Genomic DNA, 27,802 nt, shown 5'->3' on the forward strand with positions numbered 1-27,802 from the left:
TATGAATAATGAATTTGAAAGTATAAGTGTATTCCTAAAATTAATTCTTAACACAGATGATCCACTGTTTTGGATGATGTGAGCCATATTAAGCTCCACTTCCATCCTCTGGGAGAGTTGATAATATTACTTATATGTAATGGTGGCCATTTCTAAAATGACTTCCAGAAATACTTTCTTTTACTTTAATGCAGACCTAGGAGTAGAAATTTAGTGGAAAGTATCTACTAAAGAGAAGGCTGTCTTGGATTGTGGGTGATTGAGTTAAGATTCATCTCTTAAGTTGTAGGAGGACATAGTCCAGGCAAGCACACATGCAAGAAAGAATTCCATGACATCCAAAGACTAGGTGGCAGTCATAATACACGTGTCTGTAAAAGTGAGTTGAGAGCCATACCCCTCTGGAGTCTCCCCTGGCAGCCCTTGAGTATCAATGCAGTATTCGGAACACAGCTTGGAAACTGCTTGTTATAGAGGAAAAATAATGGCCTTGCAGCCAGCTGACCTCAGTTTGTCTTCTAATTCTGACATTATTAAATGAGCTTGGGCATTTTAACCTTTCTCTGTCCAGTTTCATTTATGAAATAAGTTTTGTAATAATACCTTCTTCATACTGTTGTGAAGTTTAAATGTGATACATATCTATCAGTCAGCACCACAGTAAATCTTTAGGATGAGGAGAGGTATAAGAGAATGAGGCAAAAGTTAGAACTAGGGATAAGATAGAGTCTCAGTTTTAGAATAAGGATTAAGGCCAACTGTTAGAACTTGATGCTAAATTATCAAAAATTTCTTAAGTCTTTTCTGATGAAGGACAAGATTTGTCTTGTAACTGAGGTCAAGTCTGTAGTCGTGTGAATCACATGGTCTGGGGTGAAGATTAAGAGGCTTAAAAGGATGAATGACCCAAGGCAGATCCTTGTCACCTCTTTTTAGGCCCATTTATAATCATAATTGTGATAGATATAACTGATTTATTTTATGATTTATTATCACCTGAGACTTCAACACAATGCTGAAAAAAGCAATTAGAGAAAAGTTGAATGTGTGAATTTACCCAGGTCATATGTGCTAGAGTCACAATTCAAACCTAGATTTGGAGTGCCTTGTAGTAGTATGTTTACTGTGTGGTTTTATTATTGTTGTTTTAGTATCAACAGTGGCTTTAGTTAACAGCTAGGGTCCCACAGTCAGGATACCTGAGTTCAGATCCTAACTCTGCGTTTACTAGTTGTGTGTTCTTGGGTAAGATTCTTAACCTTTCTCTGTCTCAGTTTCCTCGTCTGTAAAATAGAAGGAATGTTAAGTCCATACATCATAAGACTGAAGTTTCCAGGATGGAATAGAGGTTAGGTAAGGTCCTACTGCTCTCCCAGCCCCAATTTATTCTTGAGAGTAGCTTCCTTTGTCCTGTCTCCTCTCAGCTGATTGTGACAAAATGCATAGGAAACTGTTGTTGAAGTGTGCCTTTGTAATATAAGTTCATTGTGTGTGGGCTCAGAGTTAACCCTTATAGGTTTTTCATTTTGATTCTTAACTTTTCCTCACAGAAGCTAATACATTACATTTTATTACTGATTTAAAACATTTATTAACATTAATCATATAGAAAAGTGCTGAAAATAGTGTTCACCTATGCACCCAGATCTAAAATACGTTAACATAGGAAAGATGTCCTGTGCTCTTGGATTGAAAGAATTAATATTGTTAAAATGGCCATACTACCCAAAGCAGTCTACAAGTGTAATGTGATCCTTATCAAATTACCCATGGCATTTTTCACCAAAATAGAAAAATAATCCTAAACTTTATATGGAACCATAAAAGACCCAGAATTGCCAAAACAATCCTAAGGAAAAAGAACAAAGGAGAAGGCATAACCCTCCCAGACTTCAGGCAATACTACAAAGCTACAGCAATCAAAATGGCGTGATATTAGCACAAAAACAGACATACATGGGTCAGTAGAACAGAATAGAGAGCCCAAAATTAAACCCCCACACCTATAATCAGTCTTCAACACAGGAGGCCAAAAATATACAATGGGAAAAAGACAGTCTCTTCTGCAGGTGATTTTGGAAAAGTTGGACAGCCACAGGTAAATCTATGAAGTTGAAACACTCTCATACCATACAGAAAAGTAAATTCAAAATGTCTTAAAGACTTAAACATAAGACATGAAACCATAAAACTACTAGAAGAGAACATAGGCAAAACATCTGACATAAATCATACCAATATTTTCTTAGGTCTGTCTCCCAAGGCAATAGAAATAAAAACAAAAGTAAGTGGGACCTAATTAAACTTACGAGCTTTTGCACAGCAAAAGAAACTGTAAACAAAAAGACAGCCTACAGACTTGGAGAAAATATTTGCAAATGATGCAACTGACAAAGTCTTAATTTCCAAAATATATGAATAGCTGATACAATTCAACAACAACAAAAAAACAAACAACCCAATTGAAAAATGGGCAATTTTCATACAATAGTAGGATACAAATTCTATTCAAGTTTCTATAAACTAGGAGACACTGAAACATATACAGGGACATAAAACAGTTGCAAAAATTTCATAAACTAAAGATATTGAAATCATACACTATAAATCTTAATTATGTTGAATTGGTTCATGGTGCTTTCAGGTCTACTGTATTCTACTTTTCTGTGTATTCATTCTGATAATTTTTGAGAGTTTTATATTGAAGTTCCAAATAAAAATCTTAATTTATTTTCCAAGTCTCCTGTAATTGTGAAAAGAAAGAGAAAAAAGAAAAAGAAAAATGGGCAGAAGACCTAAATAGACATTTCTCCAAAGACGTATAGATGACCGATAGGCACATGAAAAAGATGTTCAGCATCACTAATTATTAGAGGAATGCAGATCAAGACTATAATACAATGAGGTACCACCTTACACCGGTCAGAATGGCCAAGATTAAAAAATCTACAAATGGAATTTCCCTGGTGTGCAGTGGATAAGAATCTGTCTGCCAATGCAGGGGACATGGGTTTGATCCCTGGTCTGGGAAGATTCCATATGCTGAGGAGTAACTTAAGACCACGTGCCACAACTACTGAGCCTGTGCTTTAGAGCCCACGAGCCACAACTCCTGAGCCCACTTACTGCAACTACGGAAGCCTGCACACCCTAGAGCCTGTGCTCCATGAGAGAAAGCCACCACAGTGAGAAGCCTATACATCCCAAGGAAGAGTAGCCCCCACACTCTGCAACTGTAGAAAGCCCAGCCCACAAAGCAACAAAGACCCTGTGCAGTTGAAAATAAAAGTATTAGAAAAAGCAGCACTTCCTAGGAAAAAAGTCTACAAATAACAAATGCTAGAGAGGATGTAGAAAAGGGAACCCTCCTACACTGTTATTAGAAATGTAAGCTGGTGCAGCCGCTATAGAAAACAGTATGGAGGTTCCTCAAAAAAACTAAAAATAGAATTATCATATGATCTAACAATCCCACTCCAGACAAAACTATAATTCAGAAAGATAGGGAATTTCCTGGTGGGTCAGTGGTTGGGATTCTTTGCTTTCACTACTGAGGACTTAAGTTTAATCCCTATGGGGGAACATCCTGCAAGGTTCTTGGCATGGCAAAAACAAGAAGATACATGTACCTCTATGTTCATAGTGCTAAGACTGTTCACAGTAGCCAAGACATAGAAACAGTGTAAATGTCCATGGATAGAAGATGATATGTACAATCTAAAATATGACTCTAATGAACTTATGAGACAGACAGACTCACAGACAGAAGGGCCTTGTGGTTGCCAATGGGGAGGGAAGGTAGGGAGAGTGGAGTGGGAGTTTGGGGTTAGCAGATACTAAGTACTATATACAGAATGGGCAAACAACCAGGTCCTACTGTGTAGCACAGGGAATTCTGTTCAATATCCTGAAATAAACCATAATGGAAAAGAATATAAAAAGGAAGATGTGTGTGTGTGTATATATATATATATATATATACACACACACACACACATAACCCAAATCACTGCTGTTTGGCAGAAATTAACACAACATTGTAAATCAACTGTACTTCAATTTTTAAAATAAAGTATACTAACCTTTTGCCACATATACCTCATATTTAAAAAAATGCTAAAAAAAATGCTTAACAGATGACAGTTGAAACTCATTCTCATTCTCATCCTCTTCCTATCCTTTCCTCCACAGAAGCAAACATGTATCTTTTCTGATCATGTGTTTAATTTTTATGTACATTTGAACAATGTATACTGTAATAAAATAGTTGAAAACTATCAAAGTTTTATTAGTAACAGTTGTATATAAACTGTTCAGTTCAGTCACTCAGTCGGTCCGACTCTTTGTGACCCCATGAACTGTAGCACGCCAGGCCTCCCTGTCCATCACCAACTCCCAGAGTTTACTCAAACTCATGTCCATCAAGTCGGTGATGCCATCCAGCCATCTCATCCTCTGTCGTTCCCTTCTCCTCCTGCCCCCAATCCCTCCCAGCATCAGGGTCTTTTGCAATGAGTCAACTCTGCCCATGAGGTGGCCAAAGTACTGGAGTTTCAGCTTCAGCATCAGTCCTTCCAATGAACACCCAGGACTGATCTCCTTTAGGATGGACTGGTTGGATCTCCTTGCAGTCCAAGGGGCTCTCAAGAGTCTTCTCCAACACCACAGTTCAAAAGCATCAATTTTTTGGCACTCAGCTTTCTTTACAGTCCAACTCACATCCATACATGACTACTGGAACAACCATAGCCTTGACTAGACGGACCTTTGTTGGCAAAGTAATGTCTCTGCTTTTTAATATACTATCTAGGTTGGTCATAACTTTTCTTCCAAGGAGTAAGCATCTTTTAATTTCATAGCTGCAGTCACCATCTGGAGTGATTTTGGAGCCCAGAAAAATAAAGTCTGACACTGTTTGCAGTGTTTCCCCTGTTTCCCCATCTATTTGCCATGAAATGATGGGACCGGATGCCGTGATCTTAGTTTTCTGAATGTTGAGCTTTAAGCCAGCTTTTTCACTCTCCTCTTTCACTTTCATCAAGAGGCTCTTTAGTTCTTCACTTTCTGCCATAGGGGTGGTGTCATCTGCATATCTGAGGTTAATGATATTTCTCCCGGCAATCTTGATTCCAGCTTGTGCTTCTGCCAACCCAGCGTTTCTCATGATGTACTCTGCATATAAGTTAAATAAGCAGGGTGACAATATACAGCCTTGACATACTGCTTTTCCTATTTGGAACCAATCTGTTGTTCCATGTCCAGTTCTAACTGTTGCTTCCTGACCTGCATACAGGTTTCTCAAGAGGCAGGTCAGGTGATCTGGTATTCCCATCTCTTTCAGAATTTTCCACAGTTTATTGTGATCCACACAGTCGAAGGCTTTGGTGTAGTCAATAAAACAGAAATAGATGTTTTTCTGGAACTCTTGCTTTTTCGATGATCCAGAGGATGATGGCAATTTAATCTCTGGTTCTTCTGCCTTTTCTAAATCCAGCTTGAACATCTGGAAGTTCACGGTTCACGTATTGCTGAAGCCTGGCTTGGAGAATTTTGAGCATTACTTTACTAGCATGTAAGATGAGTGCAATTGTGTGGTAGTTTGAGCATTCTTTGGGATTGCCTTTCTTAGGGATTGGAATGAAAACGGACCTTTTCCAGCCCTGTGGCCACTGCTGAGTTTTCCAAATTTACTGGCATGTTGAGTGCAGCACTTTCACAGCATCATCTTCCAGGATTTGAAATAGCTCAACTGGAATTCCATCACTTCCACTAGCTTTGTTCATAGTGATGCTTCCTAAGGCCCACTTGAGTTCACATTCCAGGTTGTCTGGCTATAGGTGAGTGATCACACCATCATGATTATCTGGGTCATGAAGATCTTTTTTGTACAGTTCTTCTATGTATTCTTGCCACCTCTTCTTAATATCTTCTGCTTCTGTTAGCTCCCTACCATTTCTGTCCTTTATTGAGCCCATCTTTGCATGAAATGTTCCCTTGGTGTCTCTAATTTTCTTGAAGAGATCTCTAATCTTGCCCCTTCTATTATTTTCCTCTATGTCTTTGCATTGATCGCTGAGGAAGGCTTTCTTATCTCTCCTGGCTATTCTTTGGAACTGTGCATTCAAGTGGGTATATCTTTTCTCCTTTGCTTTTCACTTCCCTTCTTTTCACAGCTATTTGTAAAGCCTCCTCAGACAGCCATTTTGCTTTTTTGCATTTCTTTTCTTGGGGATAATCTTGATTCCTGTCTCCTGTCCAATGTCACAAACCTCCATCCATAGTTCATCAGGCACTCTATCAGATCTAGTCCCTTAAATCTATTTCTCACTTCCACTGTATAGTCATCAGGGATTTGATTTAGGTCATACCTGAATGGTCTAGTGGTTTTCCCCACTTTCTTCAATTTCAGTCTGAATGTGGCAATAAGGAGTTCATGATCCGAGCCACAGTCAGCTCCCGGTCTTGTTTTTGCTGACTGTATAGAGCTTCTCCATCTTTGGCTGCAAAGAATATAATCAGTCTGATTTCGGTGTTGACCATCTGGTGATGTCCATGTGTAGAGTCCTCTCGTGTTGTTGGAAGAGGGTGTTTGCTATGACCAGTGCGTTCTCTTGGCAAAACTCTATTAGCACCTGTTTCATTCTGTACTCCAAGGCCAAATTTGCCTGTTATTTCAGGTTTCTCTTGACTTCCTACTTTTGCATTCCAGTCCCCTATAATGAAAAGGGCATCTTTTTTGGGTGTTAGTTCTAGAATATCTTGTAGGTCTTCATAGGACTGTTCAACTTCAGCTTTTTCAGCGGTACTGGTTGGGGCATAGACTTGGATTACCATGATATTGAATGGCTTGCCTTGGGAACGAACAGAGATCATTCTGTCGTTTTTGAGATTGCATCCAAGTACTGCATTTCAGACTCTTGTTGACTTATGATGGCTACTCCATTTTTTCTAGGGGATTCCTGCCCATAGTAGTAGATATAATGGTCATCTGAGTTAAATTCACCCATTCCAGTCCATCTTAGTTCACTGATTCCTACAATGTCAATGTTATGCATCAATTTTGAAGTTACTCTTACTCTTTTAAAAAAAATTTTGTGTGTTCCAGGCTGCTAAACTTGGTTTTATTACCACAGTTCAGAGATCATTCTATGTACCAAACAATGAACACCTACCAGGTTGTCAAAGCATTACCATTGGTACATTGAGATGGAGCAGAAAGGGTGCACCTTAAAAGACAGAGTCAGGGGACTTCCATGGTGGTCCAGTGGCTAAGACTCTGAACTCCCAAAGCAAGGAATCCAGGTTCAACCCCTGGTCAGGGATCTAGATCCTACATGCCACAACTAAGAGTTCAAATGCTGCAATTAAGACCCAGTGCAGCCAAATAAATATATAAAAGGAAAAGCCAGGGCATCCAAAACAGAAGAAGCAGTGAGGCAAATCTGTGTCCCTCTTCAAGGAGGTCTCAGAATATTAAAATTCAGTAAGTTGAATCCCTGTTATATTCTCCATAGATAATAAAACCTTATTACTTGAACCTGATTTGAGCCCTCATGGAGACAAGTTAAAGGAAAACAGTAAGTTTTGCTGCAGATTTCAGGATCACAGGGAAGCAAAGCTACCTACCAATGATAAGGCTAAGTTTTATTTAAGTGGAAACATGAATCATTGCAACCTCTATCAATGGGGCACTGAAAACCAATATTTCACAATTGAACTTGTAAGGGATTCACTAAAAGCAAACATCCTCTGTGCTAAATGAAGCATGTAGGTCTTCATCAGTTGTTTTTTTTCAAGATACCATCAAAGATGGGTGGGTGGTTTTTTTTTTTTTTTTGAGATGCTCATGGATGGTTTTTCCTGAAGCTGCAAAAAGTTTTCAACATGTCCGTTTTCCATCAGAATGAGGTGCTACCTCAATTCTGTTATGCGGTCCAGAGGTTTCTAATGCACACATTTCCTGGTATGGATTAGACACAGTTCAAAAAATTGACCTGCCTCTGGAATCTGCCTCCAGGTCTCCCAAATACCCCACCATGTAATTTCTTCTGAAGATACATCAAGAACTTCTGTGCTTATACCATTTCTTCCTTGTAGCCTTGAGGGAATACTGGTTCAGCTATGAACAGCAGTGTGTGTCCAAGGGTCTGAGTGAAATGGGCTATAGAAATGATGTGTGCCTTGTGATAAGAAAGGCATATATTGAGCAATTGTAAGATTATAGATATATCTCTGGTGTTCCTTTGCAGATTGCTTGTTGACTGCAACCTAGTTTCCAAGTAATATGTTTTTTTTTTAAAGCATTCAGTTAGGTTTACATGAAATTAAGTTTATTGAGGATATCCTGCTTGCAATAAGATGCACAGATTTTAAGCTTGATGACAAATGTAACCACCACCTCAGTAAAAATATAGAACACTTTCATTACCCCAAAAGGTTTTCTCATGCCCTTTTCTAGTCAGTAGTCCTTACCCTTGGAACCACTTCTCTGTTTTCCCTCACTGTAGACCATTGGCCATTCTAGAACTTCACATGAATTAGATCATTTGGCATATAGTCTTATGTGTGGCTTTTCTCACTCATCACATTTTTTCAGATTCATCCATCTTATGTATCAGTAGTTGGTTCATTTTTTTTTATTTGTTTAATTATTTTTTAATCACTCTATAGTATTTATAGGTTTCCCAGGGGGTGCAGTGGTAAAGAATCTGCCTGCCAATACAAGAGACACATGAGACTCAGATTTGATTCCTGGATCGAGAAGACCCCCTGAAGTAGGATATGGCAACCTACTCCAGTATTCTTGCCTGGAAGATTCTTTGGACAGTGGAACCTCGTAGGCTATAGTCCATGGGGTTGCAAAGAGTTGAACATGACTGAGTACACACACACACACACACGTAGTATTTTATGCTTCTTATATTTTATATGAAGGCTTTAATATTGAACATTTATGAATTTTTTATACATAACTAGTTAATTGCTATATATAATACTACATTTAAAGAATATGCCACAATTTAAAACTAGTTCCTTATTTATAGACATTTAAGATTTTCTCAGTTTTTCCTCTTCTTTTTTAACAATGCTGCCACAAACACCATTGGGCACTTTAGGAAAAGTTTCTCTAAGGTACATGTCTAAAAGAATTGCTGATTTGTAGAATGTGTGTGTCAACTCGGTATTGCTGTATTGCCCTCCCAAGTTGTAACAGGTGGCCTCATTGTCAATACAGGTCTGCTGCTGCTGCTGCTAAGTCGCTTCAGTCGTGTCCGACTCTGTGCGACCCCATAGACGGCAGCCCACCAGGCTTCCCTGTCCCTGGGATTCTCCAGGCAAGAACACTGGAGTGGTTGCCATTTCCTTCTCCAGTGCATGAAAGTGAAAAGTGAAAGTGAAGTCGCTCAGTCGTGTCCGATTCTTAGCGACCCCATGGACTACAGCCTACCAGGCTCCTCCGTCCATGGGATTTTCCAGGCAAGAGTACTGGAGTGGGTTGCCATTGTCTTCTCCGAAATACAGGTCTGGGTATCTCCAAATCCTCACCAACACTTGGTATTACATTTTTTTTTTCCCCAATCTGGTGGTTGTGAGATGGTATCTCATCATTAATATTTGCATTTCCTTGCCTACATTTCTTACCAATTCATTAGACATTTAGAGTCCTCTTTTTATTTAACTGCTTTTTGCCCACTTAAAAAGCAAAATAGCAGTATTTGTCTCTTAACTGATCTGGGGTAGTTTTTATGTATTCTAGATATAATCCATTGATGATTATATGTGTTGCTGATAGTTTTCTAGTCAGTGAATTTGTCTTTTAACCTTGATTTTGATTATTTGTATAGAGATAACTTTTTTAATGTCATCACATTTGTTCCCCTCATGGTTTGTATGTCTTTTATATCTTGCTTAAGAAAACCTTGCGGTTATAATGGTATTCCCCACTTTCTTCTGAAAATTTCAAAGTTTTTGCACTTTACATTTAGGTCTCTAATCTGCAACTGATTTTTGTGGAGGTAGAAATCTAGTTTTTTTCCCCATTTGAAAAATCAGTTGTCCCATAACTGTTTATTCACTAGTCCATTCTTTCTCTTTGTCACTCAGTTTCCTTTACTTAAGTATGTACATATTTCTTGGCTCTCTATTCTGTGTTGTTATGTTTGTTCTAACGCCAGTGCCCTATTGTTTTTAATATCTTGATATATCTGGTAAAGATTTCCCTCCTTCAGAATTCTTTTTTCTTCCTTCAGAATTAGCTTGACTCTTAATTCTTTACTGCTCTTTACGAATTTCAGGGTCAGCTCATTCATTTCATAAGAAACACATAATAAAAAAATTGTCTGAAAATTTTGTTTCAGATTGCAATGAATTTACAGATTATTTTGGAGGGAATTGGCGTTCAGTTCAGTTCAGTCGCTCAGTTGTGTCTGACTCTTTGTGACCCCATTAACTGCAGCTCACCAGGCTTCCCCATCCATCACCAACTCCCAGAGCTTGCTCAGACTCATGTCCATCACGTCAGTGATGCCATCCAACCCTATCATCCTCTGTCGTCCCCTTTTCCTCCCGCCTTCAGTCTTTCCCAGCATCAGGGTCTTTTCCAATGAGTTGGTTCTTTGCATCAGGGGGCCAAAGTGTTGGAGTTTCAGCTTCAGCATCAATCCTTCCAAGGAATATTCAGGACTGATCTCCTTTAGGATGGACTGGTTGGATCTCCTTGCAGTCCAAGGGACTCTCAAGAGTCTTCTCCAACACCACAGTTCAAAAGCATTGATTCCTCGGCGCTCAACTTTGTTTATAGTCCAACTCTCACAGTGATTGTGGAGCCCCCCACAAATAAAGTCTCTCACTGTTTCCACTGTTTCCCCAACTATTTGCCATGAAGTGATGGGACCAGATGCCATGATCTTAGTTTTCTGAATGTAGAGTTTTAAGCCAACTTTTTCACTCATCCTCTTTCACTTTCATCAAGAGGCTCTTTAGTTCTTCTTTGCTTTCTGCCATAAGGGTGGTGTCATCTGCATATCTGCGGTTATTGATATTTCTCCCAGCAATCTTGATCCCAGCTTGTGCTTCATCCTGTCCAGCATTTCTCATGATGTACTCTGCATATAAGTTAAATAAGCAGGGTGACAATATATACAGCCTTGACATACTCCTTTCCCGATTTGGAATCAGTCTGTTGTTCCATGTCCAGTTCTAACTGTTGCTTCTTGACCTGCATACAGATTTCTCAGAAGGCAAATCAGGTGGTCTGGTGTTCCCATCTCTTTAAGAATTCTCCACAGTTTGTTGTGATCCACACAGTCAAAGGCTTTGGTGTAGTCAATAAAGCAAAAATAGATATTTTTCTGGAACTCTCTTGCTTTTTCGATGATCCAGCGGATGTTGGCAATTTGATCTCTGGTTCTTCTGCCTTTTCTAAATCCCGCTTGAATGTCTGGAAGTTCACAGTTCACGTACTGTTGAAGACTGGTTTGGTGAATTTTGAGCATTACTTTGCTAGAATGTGAGATGAGTGCAATTAGCACTAAATGGCCTTGAATCTTACTGACTATACACACAGTATATTTCTCTACTTAGGTCCTCTTTATGTCCTTCAATAAAGTTTTAATACTTTTCTCCCTAGAAGTTCTTTTTTTAAAAAATAGTTTTATTGAGGTATAATTTACATACCATAAACTTCACCGACTTCAAAGTCCTTGCATATGTGTTGTAGATTTATTACTAGGTACCTTTTAGTTTTTATTATTAGGTGCATGCATGCATGCTTAATCACTTCAGTCATGTCCAACTCTTTGCAACCCTATGGACTGTAGCCCACCAGACTGCTCTGTCACTGGATTTTCTATTTATTTGTAAAGTTTTACCTCATCTGCCGTATTCACCTGACCTCTTACCAACTGACTACCACTTCCTCAAGCATCTCAAACTTTTTGCAGGGAAAACACTTCCACAACAAACATAATGCAGAAAATGCTTTCCAAGAGTTTGTCAAATCATGAAGCATAGATTTTCATGCTACAGGAATAAACAAACATTTCTCTTTAGCAAAAATGTGTTGATTGTAATGGTTCCTATTTTGATTAATTAAGCTGTATTCAAGCCTAGTTATAATGATTTAAAATTCAAGGACCCAAACTGCAATTATGTTTGCACCAACCGAATATAAGATATAATTGAGTTTTTATTGCTTATAAGTTACCTCTGGTTTTGATTCCTTTTGTATACAGCTTTTAATAATTTATATATATTCTTCTTTGATCTACAGTCCATGGGGTTGCAAAGAGTCAGACATGACTGAGTGACTAACACAACAACTTCTTTGAGCAGTGTATAGAAGGGGATCGTATAAAGAGATAACTATCTCCATATTTTATGAAAGAATACTGTAAGAAAACCACTCTTAGTGACGAAACCCTAAATGTGTATTTGCTTTTCCTAATACCAAGACAGCCATCTTCATCTGTAGGTCACCCCTGTGCATGTTTCTTGTTAATGATAAATGGAAGTTTCTGGTAGGCAAACTCTGAGAAATTTATATGGGACAGAAATTGACATAAGGGAAATCTGCAGTGATTAACTCAGCAGTGACTTAAATTTTTATTCTTGGAATTACTTTTTATTTCAGTTTCAAAGGTGTTTCCTTCAAGATTCTGGTCACTTGTTCTTACTTTTTACATCCTTCCAGACACACTAGAATGTATTAGGAGGTTATGTCATCTATACAAGGGTTAATAATCTGAAGTTTTTTGTTTTTTGTTTCTATTTATAGTCTAGGATTTGGAATATGAGTCTCATGAAAGCCAGAAAACATTTTTTCTTCACTAGATAAGTTTCAGTGAGAAAATAGTATTCAAACTAAACAAACTTAGTAAATAAAGCTGAACTAGGCATTTTTCCCATGTATAAATAAAAAAGTCATTTTAATTCTTTTTATTTTGTTTTAGTCACTGTATAAATGGCTTGTTTCCTGGGTCCACGGGAAGCATGAGTCTGTTGGGACTTGGGACAAGAAGAAACCAAGACATCTTTACAAGGAAATCCAGATACTAACAGAAAGTATCCCAAAGTCTGAAGAGATAGAACTCAAACATGACTGAGAGAGGACTTGGGGATCCTCCAGAGGGTAAGACGTGTTTGTACAGCACGAAGTTTGTGCTGTCGGAAACTAGGGCTGAGCTAGGAGAGAAAGTCTCTGGTGACCAAGACTGAAGTTTGGAAGTGAAAAAGAACTGAATTGCTTAATTTATTATGACTCTTATTCTTTGATATTTACCGAATTATACCATCATACCAGACCCTAATTATGAAGAAGAGTTAAGTTTTAGAGACTCCTGTAGTATTGGGAAAATAACATCTTAAAAAAAGATGGTAGACAGATCTTTAGAGTTATATTTTTAAAAGTCAAGTTAGCTGTGATATGCTATCTATTTAGAGCAGGATCTTTCAATTGTAAGGAAAGATGAAATTTAAATTCTTTATCCTGCTTAAGTGTATATATAGGAAATATAGGCAAAATATTAAATTGGTTTTTCAGAAGAGAAGGGCATATTTAAATATTTTATTAAGAATATTTTTCAATATATAAAAATAGCACACACAAAAAAAATAGCACAGTATAATGAAGTCCCATGTACTCAACATCTAACTTCAACTTTTACCTACATAATGCTACTCTTGTTACCTACCTTGAAATATTTAAGTGTAAATGCAAGACATGATATAATTTTATTAGGACTTTAGTTTACATCTCTTGAAGCTAGATTAAAAAAAAAAGAACCAAAATAGCACTGTCACACCTAAAAATAAATTGTTATTCCACACTATTCTTCATATATACAGTCAGCATTCACATTTCCCCAATTGTCTCTTAATCTGTTTTCTTCACAGTTGGGTTTCTAATTTTTTTTTTTTCTTTACATTTGGGTCACATACTGCATTTCATTGATATATCTTTTCGGTTGCTTTAAGAAAAAAAAAAACTTTATTATGGAAAATTCAAACATATAAGTAGAGAGATGAAATTAATTCCGTGACCCAGCTTCATCTGCTATCAACATGGCTAACACTGTTTCATTTATACTCTCTTCTTCTTATACCCATATCATTGTATTGAAGCAAAATCTAGATATCATATACTTTTAGCCAAAATACTTGAACACTTATCTCCAAATGGTACAGATTCCTTTTTAAAAAGAAAACATTACCCCAATTCCTTTTCATACCTATAAGATGAACCAGTAATTCCTTCATCTCATCAAATAGCTGGTGTTCAGATTTTCCTGATTATCTCATCAATACTTCTTTAACAGTTGGTTTGTGGGACACTGGATCTATAATGTGGTCCACACATTGTTGATGTGTCTCTAGTATCTCAATCAATAGGTCACCCCTCCTTTTTTAATTTTTTCTTGCCATTTATTTTTATCTCCTGCTGTTATTAAAGAAACAGAGTCTTTGTCTCTTAGAATTTCCATCATTTTGGGTTTTTCTGATTACATTCCTGAGGCATAATTTAATGTATTCCTCTGTCCCTGTGTTTCTTGGAAACTGGTAATTAGCTCTAGAAGCTTGATTAGATTCTGTTTTAGTTTGGCAAGAATAGGTAGTATAGTGTACTTCCTATTGCATCGAATTCGGGAAATTAGAAATGTCTGATTTTCCTTCTTTTTGTAGTATTAAGATTCATCAGTGGGTTCAGAAGAAAGTTGGCAGCCTGGTTCATTCACTACAAAATTCCTCTTCAGTCTTTCAAATAATGGTTTCAGTTGCTATTGATGATTATTGCCTAGATCTGTTGTTTCATTAGGGAAGAGGGTATTTTTAATATTACCAAAAGTTGGTTTGCCATTCAAAATAGTTTTCAATTAATATTATTTGTTAGATTAGCATGATAATAAATTTGGGTAATCAGTCACCTTTAGTGAAAGTCAAGAGAAATAATGTTTAGGAAGAGTGCCTCTTAAAGCCATAAAAATCTATATAAATATTTTTATTAATCAGGGATCTTGTTGAAATAAAAAATGTAGGGAAATTTTTTAAATTGTAAATTTTTGTCTCAATAGACCCTCAGAAGGATTTGGAAAATGATCCATCACTAAATACTCAGGAGACTACAGTCACTGCAAGTACCACTGAAGAAGCTCAGACCCTAGACCCTGCCCCTCGTCTTAACAAAGACCACCAAGAGGTAGAAACAATTGGCCCAGGAAGTACAGATATAGATGCTCAATCAGAAAAGCCAGACGAAACAGATTATGGGAAATATCTAAAGGACATAGAAGGTGAGAACAGCCAGAGTTTTCAGGGTGGAGAACAAGGCCACCAGCTCCCTTCAGAGAGTCTGACTGAAGACCCTGTGGATCCAGAACCCAAGTGTTCTCCAAGTGACAAGGTAGGAAGAACAGACGTACACGTAGTGGGCAGCCCTGCAGCCCTCCCCGAGCACGTCAGTGACGGACCTGGAGCGTCTCAGGAGCCACCAGTCGTTGACCCTCAGATTGCCCAGAGCCCTGGCCATTCCAGCGCAGGGCCGGAGAGCCAGCACACACTGAAGAAGCGACTACTGGCACCAGGTGAGAAAAGCCCTGAGCCTGTCCTGTTGTGTACTATTCTGTCACAGCATAGGTGGGGCCCTTCTTTTCAGAGAGCTTCTCTTTACTTCATAGGATTAAGGCCTTTGCATCTTGCCCAAGGTCACAAAGAGATATGACTGCATTGAGATTAAATGAGGTTTCTCATCTCCTAAGACTTCCCTGGTGGCTCAGAAGGTAAAGGCTCTGCCTGCCATGTGAGAGACCCAGGTTCAATCCCTGGGTTGGGAAGATCCCCTGGTAAAGGGAATGGCAACCCACTCCAGTATTCTTGCCTGGAGAATCCCATGGACAGAGGAGCCTAGCAGGCTACAGTCCATGGGGTCACAGAGTCAGACACAACTGAGCAACTAACACTTTCACTTTTAAGCTAGCTCATTCTGCTCACTACATTAAGTTGCTTCCCACTTATACATAAGCTGCATTTTTTTAACAGTTTCTATTTATTTACTGTATGTATGATTTTTTTTCCCACAGGTTTGACTTAAAAAATTCACCCTTGGCCTTTTCTTTATTTCTTATATTTTCACTTTCACTTTTTAAAATCTTTTGCTTTGGGGAAAACTAAATGCTACATAAATAAATCGAGAGATAGGTATATTTAAAAACCAGCATCAGTAGTATAGTATCCTTGAAGTGAAATGTTAGTCACTACAGTATGTATCTGATTCTTTGCGACCCCATGGACTGTTATCCACCAGGCTCCTCTGTCCATGGGATTATCCAAGAATCCTGGAGTGGGTAGCCATTCCCTTCTCCAGGAGATCTTCCCGACCCAGGGATCGAACCTGGGTCTCCTGCACTGCAGGCAGATTCTTTACCATCTGAGCCAGTATCCTTAACTCAGTCATATTTCAGTTTTATAGGACTTTGAGCAAATCAGTTATTTCTCTATACCTGATTTTCCCCACTTGTATGTTAAGGATAACAGCACCTGTCTTTCCTCATGAAGAATAGTTGCAGTGTGCTAAGTCTTTAACTGGAACTCAAGAGATATGGATTCTAGTTGCAGCCCTACCAGTTCCTAATTTGGGTGAATTTAAGCAAATCTCCCCGGAGAAGGCAATTGCATCCCACTCCAGTACTCTTGCCTGGAAAATCACATGGATGGAGGAGCCTGGTAGGCTGTGGTGCATGGGGTCATTAAGAGTCGGACACGACTGAGCGACTTCACTTTCACTTTTCCTTTCGTGCATTGGAGAAGGAAATGGCAACCCACTCCAGTGTTCTTGCCTGGGGAATCCCAGGGACGAGGGAGCCTGATGGGCTGCCGTCTATGGGGTCACACAGAGTCAGACACAACTGAAGTGACTTAGCAGCAGCAGCAGCAAGCAAATCTCCCAACTTCCTGGTATTTCAGTTTTCTATTTGTGAAAATGAAGAAGTTGAACAAGATGATATCCAGCTGGTTTCTTCCAGCTTTTACCTTTTGTGATAATATGGAGTTGGATTGTGTGGATTTGTGTTGTATAAGTACTCTGAAAGCTCAGCCTATTTGCCAGAGCAAAGGAATATAAAATGTAAGACATTGTTTTTGTTGGACTTGACTGCGAGCTGGAATTCCATGTTTCAGTGTAACTCAATGGCTGATCTCAAATATGTGTTTCATTAGTTTACTATTAACTTGAGTGAAGACAAGGGCTATGTCTCATTCATTGTGTTTCTTTGGCATGTGGCACAAAGAAGTGACTTCATGAATATTTGTTAAATGAGCAAATGATAGCAGTTGTATATGGACCAATATGTGCCATCAGAATTTCACTGTTACCCAGGTTCACTGAGTAGGGGAAGAAAACATTGTTTTAAAAATGCATTTTCATGTGTGAGAAGCAGCTTAATATAATGGAATGAGCTCATCTAGGAGATGAGAAACCTCTTTCTAATCTCAGCTTGGCCTTGGGCAAAGCCCTTGACATCTCTGGACCTTTTGTCACAGTAGGTAAGGTAGGGGGCTAGAGTAGGTGATCATTACAGATCCTTTCAGTCCTTAAATTCTGTGACATGATATTTTAAAAACCCACATTTTGGTGTGATCTGATTAACTGTTCTTTATAGGTGGAGATGACTCTACTCCTTTATGTTAATAGAGTATGCTATTTGAGTTATTTCTCTAGTAAGGATTATGGGCAGTAGTCAGCCGTCATCGTTATATGAGGTACCTGGCTGGGGTCAGGCACACATTTTGACTCTAGAGAAACTTAGCTCAGAGTCTACAAAATACTGCCTCCTTTTCACCAACACATTTGATCACAAATGTGATATCAATTAAGATTGATATCACACCCCATACCTGCATTTTTATATAATTCATAAGTTTTCTTAACCTTGTATTCCTTGTTTCATGTACCTCACTCATTAATTTTCAGGCTTACTTTTCTAAGTTATTTTGCAAAGTAAGCTATTAGTGTATAGTAATCTTTCCTATCTTTAAACTTAGTGTCTGTTTTTTCATATTTGGGAGTTGAGGAACCTTTTGAAATATAAATACTGAAATTAGTGATGACTAATACTCGATGGACATGAGTTTGAGTAAACTCCGGGAGTTGGTGATGGACAGGGAGGCCATGGGGTCGCAAAGAGTCGGATACGACTAAGCGACTCAACTGAACTGAACAGAACTGAATACTGAAATTATTGATGAATACTGAAACCCATGATGTTGAGTCTTGTGTATAGCTAACATTTCTTAAATTCCTTCTTCGTTCTGTACATTTTGTCAAGTCACATTTTAGATAGGTTTGGCTGCAATCTTGTTTCTTTGTCCTTGATATAAGGGCTAGTGAAGAATTGTGGATGTATCCTTAAGTGATTTCACAGCATTTTATTTTATTCTTCTAAGTAGAATAAAGTACAATAGTGAGCCTTAAGTAAAAGACAGGAAAAATAATTAGCTTTGTACAAAATAAAATTTTATGAAGTATGGCATCCTCAGTCAAATCCTTTGCTTTGGTAAGAAGTATAAAGGTATGCACACTTTCATTAGTGTACACTGTCTGATAATAATGTTTTTTTTTCTTTTCCAGAGGCCGAGAAACATCAACAAGAAACACAAGAATTGGAAGAAAACAAAGAGAAAAATGCACAGGATACCATAAGAAGGACTGATAAAAAAGATTTTTTGAGCTATGGTGAGAACAAAACTGGTTTTACTGCAATAATTCACATTCAGAAATTCTCAGAGAAATAGCCAGAAAACTAGCAGATTTAACAGTTTTAGCATTGTTTTAATTTTTTTTTTAATGTTTGATAGTAATGTGAGAATAGAGCAATTGAGTTTTAGGGATTTTTTCCCTTTAGGTGTTTTAGCCAACATTTTGCCATCCTTAACAAAATGGGAATTCCCAGTGGAGGAAGGTCTTTTCATAAACAAGAAACTGAAACAGTTTTTAATTGAAGTACACCTGATTTACAATGTAGTGCTAATTTCAGGTGAGCAATAAAGTGATTAATTATATATATGTATATTTTTTCAGATTTTTAATTATAGGCTATTAAAAGATATTAAATATAGCTTCCTATTAAAGCTACCTTTTCAGTGAGAAAGAAAGTATTAACTTTTGAAGTGGCATTTTTACATTTTGACCATTTAGGAAAAAATGGCCTGTAGGTAGTAGATACTTCTGAGAAGGTATTGATAGAAGAATATGCTGATAGTTCATTTCTAAATCACGTCATTAGATATAGCAAAAAATATATATAAATTAGATTTTACCTTTTAACAAAGATATTATATCTTTAAATAATTTAAAAAATTAAAAAGTATTTCCGGTAGATTTTAACAGCTAAAAATTATAAGGATTTAAGCAAAAGAAACACAACACAGCCAGTAAAATCTGACAGTGTACTTGCCTCTTTTTAGTTTGCCACAGGCTTTATTTCTGACTCATTCTCTCTAATTTTGTCTTTTATTTTCTTTTTCTTTGACAGGCTCCATCTTTCTTGGCTGCCTGGTTCTTTTCATAGTTCTGCTAAGTTCTGTTAGTAGCTACTATTCGTCTCCAGCCCAGCAAGTCCCCAAAAATCCAGCATTGGAGGCTTTCTTGGTTCATTTTAGCCAACTGAAGGATAAATTTCCAGGCCAGAGTTCCTTTCTGTGGCAGAGAGCACGTAAATTTCTCCAGAAGCACCTCAACACTTCACACCCCAGTGAGCCAGCCACCATCATATTCACAGCAGCCCGAGAGGGAAGAGAGACCCTGAAGTGCCTCAGCCATTGTGTTGCGGATGCCTACACATCTGCCCAGAAGGTCCCTGCCATTCAGGTTGATGGGGCTGGGAAAACCCTGCAGGACAGTGATCAGGTCAAGCATTCAGTTGACATGGAGCTGAGCTCTGGATTTGAGAAGGGCCAGAAAGCAGCTGTGGTCCATCGCTTTGAATCCCTTCCTGCAGGCTCCACCTTGATCTTCTACAAGTATTGTGACTATGAGAACGCTGCCTTTAAAGATGTGGCCCTGGTCCTGACTGTCCTACTGGAGGAGGAAGCATTAGAAGCAAGTGTCAGCCCAAGGGAAACCGAAGAGAAAGTGCGAGATTTTCTCTGGGCGAGGTTTACCAACTCTAACACTCCCAGCTCCTTCAACCAAATGGATTCAGACAAATTGAGTGGGCTGTGGAGCCGTATTTCCCACCTGGTGCTGCCCGTCCAGCCAGTGAGGAGCATAGAAGAACGGGGCTGCTCTGTATAAGCTAAGCACAGAGGTGGTTATGGTCGGCATGGGATTATTAAAAAGTCAGTTGAAAAGCCTTTTTATGTTGAAGGAGGTTGATGAATGTGAGGATGTGCCTGGAAAGCACAAACAAGCTTATTTTAGAAAAGAAATTTTCATTTTTTACATTCTGTAAAATCTTTCTAATCTAAGCTTGGCAAAGCTAAAAGTTGACCTGACTTTCTTTCCTTGCCTTTCAAGTGAATCAGGTATATAAAACTGAGGAATTTTTTCCAATCCAAAAATAGAGCGACAGAATGATTAAATGGGAAGATAATCTCACAGTAACTACAGAGTGATTTTTGTTTTCTTGAGACTCTAAGGAGCCTTTTGGATAGTATTTGGACTCAGATTAAAGTAATTATAGTTATAAATTTTTAAAATTTTCTATTACATGTTAAATATTTTAAAAACTCATTTTAATAACCTAGTTGCAGGACTACATCTTATGCTTTTTTGCACTTTTGAGTAGTATGGAAAAGGACACAAGAATTCAAATACTTATTTACGTAAATACTATATGTAAGGCCCTATGTTTTCTTCTGTTAATGAGCTCTAAGGGAAAAGCAGCCTGTGCTCAAGAAATGTTCTTAAAAATTGGAAACGATGGGGGAACTGTTTATAATCATTGCAAATGAATAAATTGCAACTGGCTGTATCTTAATTTTCTGATATAGAGCAGTGATTTCCAAGCTGTCTACTGGCCCCTCTCCCTTTTGTATCAGAGAAGTTCTGCTTTTGCCATTTTACATATTGAGATCCTACATAAGATTTAACTGGAATAAAGAGTTCTGCTGATAAGTTTGAAAATCACTGATTACGGGAAAAGACAGCTTAGAAGATAGGAAATGGGTAGAAAGAAATGAATTAAAACTCATGAGTAGGTAGAAGATGAAATACAAGTTTATCATAGAGACATGCTATTTATGAAGAATATAAAGACCTACAGATGAATAGCAGAATGTGTAAACTAGTATTTACTAGCATATTTCTACGCTTTTGTTAATTTCTGTTACTCAGCATTTCTGTCTCTCCTGATGGAATTCTGTATTGTCTAAGATGAGTTTAAATGCTTTATGCAGAACTGATTTTAATAACCAATTGAATAGTAGGTTTTTATATGGGTACATTGGCATAACTTTACCATACTGTTTGCTTATTGTACAGTGATGGAACATTATATAATGCAGCTCATTTCTTGACCTTCTAGTTAGAAGTACTAGTAGGTTAACAATTAGAAAAATGCAGAAGCTATTATACTTAGTGAGAGGAAGTAGAAATGGTAGGTAGATTCTAAGAGGTTTTAACAGCTAGTGTTAATTGTTGGATCATGTTCTGTGATTGTAAGAAAGCTCTAGAACAGTGTTTATGCAGACAGTGATTATTGATTTGCATTTCAACCCCTAAAGCAGAAACTTTAGTAAAATGATGTTGACCAAGTGAAGGATCTAACCCATTACATGGCATACCTAGGAACTGTCGCCATGAACCTAGAATATTTCAGCTAAGTTTTGACCTCTAAAGTCCAGTGACTAAAGGGTGGAAGGATTTTCAAAAACAGTAAGAAGATATAGGGGTCTTTGTTGATGCCTGTAGAGAGATAATAAAGATATGGGAGGAAGAAGCCATTGACAGTGTTTGTCACAGGAAAAACACATAAGTTTGTTCTAACCAAGACCTGATATTGTGCTCAGCAGAGTGTGGGGCCACATACCTAAAGGGACTGTTTTCACTGGGGCCTTGGGGAAGGACTCTTCTGCTAGATTTGAGGCGAGATCTTCCTGAACAAAAAGTTAAAACATAGTGTATTTAAGATCAATATCAATACAGTATAAAATCAGTAGAAATGAAAGGAAAGTCTATATACCATATTCAATTTTTTTTCAATATTTCTAGATCTCAGATGCTAGCATTACATCACACAAAACCAGTGGTGCCTTGTAGAACTGATGCTTGCTGACCTGTGCTACCTCGGACCTATAAAGAACCAGTGTGGAGTATGCACATGACATCAGTGACTCAGATCACAGACAAAGATCGTTTCTTCATTCAGTTGACTATGGTGTTTCCTCGTTTCCTTTCAGTATAATTTAGAAAAACATTTCCAAATGTCACTTTTTTTTTTTAAACTCTTTGGTCTGTTAAAAACAGCTTCCCTGGTGGTTCAGCTGGTAAAGAATCCACCTGCAATGCGGGAGACCTGGGTTTGATCCATGGGTTGGGAACATCTCTTGGAGAAGGGAACGGCTACCCACTCCAGTATTCTGGCCTGGAGAATTTCATGGACTGTATAGTCCATGGGGTCGCAAAGAGTCAGACGTGACTGAGCGACTTTCACTCATTCACTCATGTCATTAAAAAAGTCTCCTTCAATGTATACGTACAGTCAACTGAAACTTGTCAGTTTTCTGTCCACTATTTCAAAAATCATTTTAAAAGAAGCAGTATGTTAGCTCTGGGTCTTCTCATGAATAAAATGATTATTCTTAAAGCGTAAAACTTTGTTTTTTAAATGTACAAATAAAATCTATTATATAATGTACTCAAGTTAATTTCTATTCAGTTGTACCTATTTTTTTTTTTACATTTTTCAAGTTTCCAAATTTTCTTTTATGTTCAGCTTTCATTACTGTAATAGATAGTTTGTCTGACTTAGAACAATGACTTGTGGACCTACGATAACCATGCATGATATCCAAGCATCGCCATTTAATTATTATCACAGAAAATTCTCATTATGTTATACATTAATGTAAGTCACTTCTTTGAGTGATACCAGAGTTCTGAAAGCAACTGGTAGAACTATAGACTGTCTCTAGACATAAGTGTCTTTCCCCATGGGGTAAATTTTGAGTTTCCCAGTTCCCAAGGGTTAGCAGTGAAGTTCTAGGGGATTCATAAAACCAAAGGTAGCAATGCTGTTGTTTCTATTTTGAATTTTTAAATCAACTAATTTAAATAGATTTCATCTGAAACCTGCCAAGCTTATGTGGTGAGTAAGGTTCAGCAGGCCTGTGACCCACCATCCTCCGGGTAAAGACCCAGGTAAACAGTGTTAGCTGCTGAGGCGGTTTTGCCCCTTTCACAGTTTTTAATTGTTTGATGTATATGGGAAGCATAAGGAGCACTGATGTTAAAACTACAATGAATTCAGCATGTGAAAGTGGTAATTCAGCGAGGCGGTCTCCATTGGGACTGTGTTTGTATACATCTGACCAGTTTTTATGCAGCATAATCAGGTGTCTAGTACTTCAAAACCTAGGCAGAACATGTAATCATTATATCTGATTATCATTTAATGGGAATAAAGCTTATATCTATACACAGTTTATTGATAAAGAAGGACTTTCAAATAGGAACCTGACACCTTATTTTTATCATCTGGAAATAAATAATTATAAAAGTAAGACAAGTAAGACAATTATAAAAGTAAAGCCTTCTCTATATCATTTTATAAAAGCAGTTTTTAATCTATTTGTCATTGTTGAATTTGTAGTTAAATACTAATCTTCATTTTAATATTTTGTCAATCTGAGCATAATATATTTCACTTTGAAATTTATTTATTGAAAAGTCATAGTGGTTCTGTTTTGTTTGTGTTTTTCCAAAATTAAAATACCTTGGACACTATATCACTTACTCAATGGGACTTGATATTTGTCTTTATATGTGTATTATGATTATTGTTAATGATTACAAATACTATAGTCCATAGAAATATGATGAAAAGATTATTTTAAAATATTTCTAAGGGTTCTATGAGTTTATGAAATACTGAGGCTTGTGAGTCACATGGGGAATGCTTGTTTTGAATAATACATTTACAAAGAAGGTATTACCAATTCTAGAGAGAACTAACTAAAAATATCTGTGTGAAACAGTTTTCCAGGTGACTTAGTTTAAGATATCCCTTATTCCTATTATGTTAAGTTTTAGGGTTTAGGCTTAAAGTAGCTGATGATATGGGGCCTAAATTTGCCTCATTCAGAGACTGGGCTATTGAAACTTATTTCCAAAATACTGCCCTATCAGATCTGTATATGGCAGTGCTCCTCGACTGGTTTTAAAATTTTACTAACTAGTTAAGAGCACTAGCCTTGTCTAAATGGCCTGAGAACACAACCAGTATCCCGTAATCTGTAAATAATTGGTAAATATACAAATACAAATAATTTAGTCTTCAATGCCTTTCCTCCCAAGGTTACATGCTCTGTTTACTTCAGTTTGTTTTGATGGCTTTAAAAATCCATAGATTGGTTCCTATACTGAGAAATGCTCTCCCATTTTTCCTTATTGAGGCTCTTAAACTAAATTTGTCCTTGGCTAAGAGCAATCACCTGAACCAGAAAGAACATTTTGGACTTGGGAAACAGCGGGCTGAGTAGGTAGGAAGGTGTGACGCTTGGCACCCCCGCCCACAGTCAGATCCTTGTTCCTGTGCCCACACTGGCCTCTGCCTTCTCAGCCCAAAGCTTCAGGCAGTTGGTTCTGGTTGGTCAAATTACAGGAGATTAAAATCTGTTTGTCATCCCTGTCATAAAAGAAGTACACATTGACCTTCAAACAACTGCATTTTGCTTTTTTTTCTACTTAACAAACATAAATGGACTTTGCCCATATTAATGTCAAAATTTTGCATATTCCCCTTCTTCCTTATGTAACCATGATTGTGTTTGCACTTGTTTTTCATAGATGTTGACAAATGTGCCTTATTCAAACTAGTTATATGGTTTTACCAAAAATAAATCTCCTTAATTTTTGTCTATTGACTAATTATTGATTCTGTTTCTCAAAATAGCAAGTTTATAGAAATGGGTGTATTGTCATTGATGATGGGAAGGGAAACCGTCCTCATTTGGTAGTAAGTTCAAGAGCCAAAGAATTCTGTGAATGTCAGGTGGCACTTGGCCATCAGTTACTGGCCTCATTGGGCATTCTACGTGTGCTCTTTTTACTTAACAAGGCTTTCTTGAGTAGGAGAGAAACAGGACTTGCCTTAATAAGCAGACCTCCAGGAATTGCTCCTAACCTAGGTGTGCTGATTGGGAATTGTGTTACTCTTAAGGGCAGACATTTTTCAGTGTGTTGGGGTTGGGTGAACTGAGTTTTGAAAATCTGAGATTTGTTCTTGCAGTTCAGAATAATAGAAACTCTTGGGAATCAGCATATCTTAAAATAAGAGCTTTCCGTGGAATGGGCTAAAGTCAAAGAATAAGTCGAGCCTGAAGGTAGAGAACATACGGTTTTCCAAATAGCCACAGTGGGTTTCCAGCAACATGATTTTTTTATTCTTATTCATAAACTCACCACTAGAGGATGTTAACATACTTCTCCAAATACATTGGAACAGACAGGCCTCAGTGCTGTGAAAATTGTTTAGTAAGGAAAAGAGTTGCTATGAATTATTTGGTTACTGCAGAAATTGTAATTTTAAATAGTATACTGTAAAAATAAAGTCTGAAGTTGCATTCTGGATCATGGTGTATTTGATACAGAAGCTGACAGTGATTCTCTGCTTGCCCAAACTTTAGTCAGGCTACTGAATGTCTTCCTAGGCCTATCTGTGTACTTCAGAAAATCAAGTTTTCACAGGAATCCCAGTTTAACATCTTGCAGTGTTAAACTGACCCTCCACCCTCAATATCTAACCTGATTCCTCATCCTTCAGCATCCCTTAGCAGTCTGCAACCTTTTTTGGCACCAGGGACTGATTTCAGGGAAGACAGTTTTTCCACAGACAATGGGTAGGGAGATGGTTTGGGGATGGTTCAAGCACATTACATTTATTGTGTACTTTATTTCTAATCTAATACCACCACTGATCTGAAAAGAGGTATGGGTCTGCGGCCTCGAGGTTGGGGACCCCTGCCCTTGGTGATGTCTTATCACCCTGGCCTGCCTTCAGCTAGAATTCTGATAAGTCAGTTTAGCCAGAACTCCTGTTATCCCTGGTGTTTCCTCTCAGTTGTTTTCTATCCCTGCTCCTTGGCTCTAAATTGCTTCTTGCGCAAGCTGTGTTTGGAGTTGAACCCGGTTCTGTCTCCACACTAACATCCCATTGCAGTGGTCCCTATACCAGCATTAACATCCTGAATGAAGTCTGCCTTATCATTTTTAACATGTGTCATTGAATATTTTTTTCTTTTACAAGTAGCTTCATTGAGCTAAACTAGGGAAGGAACTTAGCTACTGAAGTCCTTAGCTACTTTAAGGAAAGGGAAAAAAATCCTGTTTCATATATGTGCAGGGTACTCTTTACTGAGGAATCCACCCACATGATAGATGAATTTAGGGCCTGCAGAAGGCCTTCATACATACAGATACTACAAATGAGACACAATTACTTATTTTGACTTGTAGCCTGACACCTTTTAGGATCTCTAATTTTCTAATAAATAAACCAGTACTTAAAATGAACCCTCAACTTGGTAATGCCTTTTATTATAACACCAAAGATGCCATTTTAAGTTCTCACTTTAACCCCTTTTTGTAACTCTGAATATGTAACAATAATAGATGAAATAAATTCAAGGGAACTTAAAAAAAAAGCCATCATCATTGCTAATTATTAGAGAAATGCAAATTGTAACAATTTAATGAGGTACCACTTCACACCAGTCAAAATGGGATCATTTAAAAAGTCTACAAATAACAAAGGCCGCAGAGGGTGTGGTCAAAAAGGGAACCCTCCTACACTGTTGGTAAGAATGTAAGTTGGTGCTGTATGATCCTGCAATCCCACTCCTGGGCATATACCCAGACAAAACTAAATCAAAAAGACACATGAACCTCTATGTTCATAGCAGCACTATTCACAATAGCCAAGACTTGGAAAGAACCTGAATGTCAGTTGACAGGTGAATGGATAGAGAAGATGTGGTAGATATATACAATGGAATATTACTCAGCCGTAGAAAAAGAATGAAGCATCATTTTCAGAAACATGGATGGACCTAGAGATTATCATACTAAGCTAAGTAAATCAGATGGAGAAAGACAAATACCATATGTTTACCTGTGAAATATAAAATGACATAATCTGAAAAACAGAAACAGACTCAAAAACATAGAATACAGAATTGTGGTTGCCAAGGGGGAGGGAGATGGGGGAGGGAAGGATTGGGAGTTTGGGGTTAGCAGATGCAAGCTGTTATATATGGGATAGATGAAGAACAAAGTCCTATTATATAGCACAGGGAACAATATTTAATATCCTGTGATAAATTATAATGGAAAAGAATATGAAGAAGAATGTATATATAACTGAATCACTTGGCTACACAGCAGAAATTAACACAATGTAAATCAACTCTACCATCAATAAAATTAGAAAACAAAACACAAAGCCAGGTTCAAGAACAACAGATGCACCTTTGAGGATCAGAAATTGTAAAAAAAAAAAAAAAAAAAAGTGGTAAGTGGGGCTGAAGCCACAGGCCTGCTGGGTCCTACATCCAGTCAGGCAGAGGCTTCTGGGTGTTTATAACCAAGTGCCCC

General features: G+C 37.7%; 1 protein-coding gene across 5 annotated transcripts in view; it reads left to right on the forward strand.

Annotated features, from left to right (window-relative positions):
- LOC110121600 (torsin-1A-interacting protein 2-like) overlaps positions 1 to 25,065 on the forward strand; it is a 48,175-nt gene extending 23,110 nt beyond the window's left edge. For all 5 annotated transcript variants that reach the window (XM_020868830.2, XM_020868828.2, XM_020868831.2 and 2 more), the window contains exons 2-5: positions 12,951 to 13,129; positions 15,069 to 15,578; positions 18,620 to 18,724; positions 19,524 to 25,065. In XM_020868830.2, the coding sequence (XP_020724489.2) occupies positions 13,096 to 13,129; positions 15,069 to 15,578; positions 18,620 to 18,724; positions 19,524 to 20,284 (1,410 nt within the window). In that variant the 5' untranslated portion in view covers positions 12,951 to 13,095 and the 3' untranslated portion in view covers positions 20,285 to 25,065. The remainder of the gene's footprint in view (positions 1 to 12,950; positions 13,130 to 15,068; positions 15,579 to 18,619; positions 18,725 to 19,523) is intronic.
- Positions 25,066 to 27,802: the final 2,737 nt, after the last annotated feature.

This window comes from Odocoileus virginianus, chromosome 11, assembly GCF_023699985.2.
Source record: "Odocoileus virginianus isolate 20LAN1187 ecotype Illinois chromosome 11, Ovbor_1.2, whole genome shotgun sequence".
Taxonomy (NCBI): Eukaryota; Metazoa; Chordata; class Mammalia; order Artiodactyla; family Cervidae; genus Odocoileus; species Odocoileus virginianus.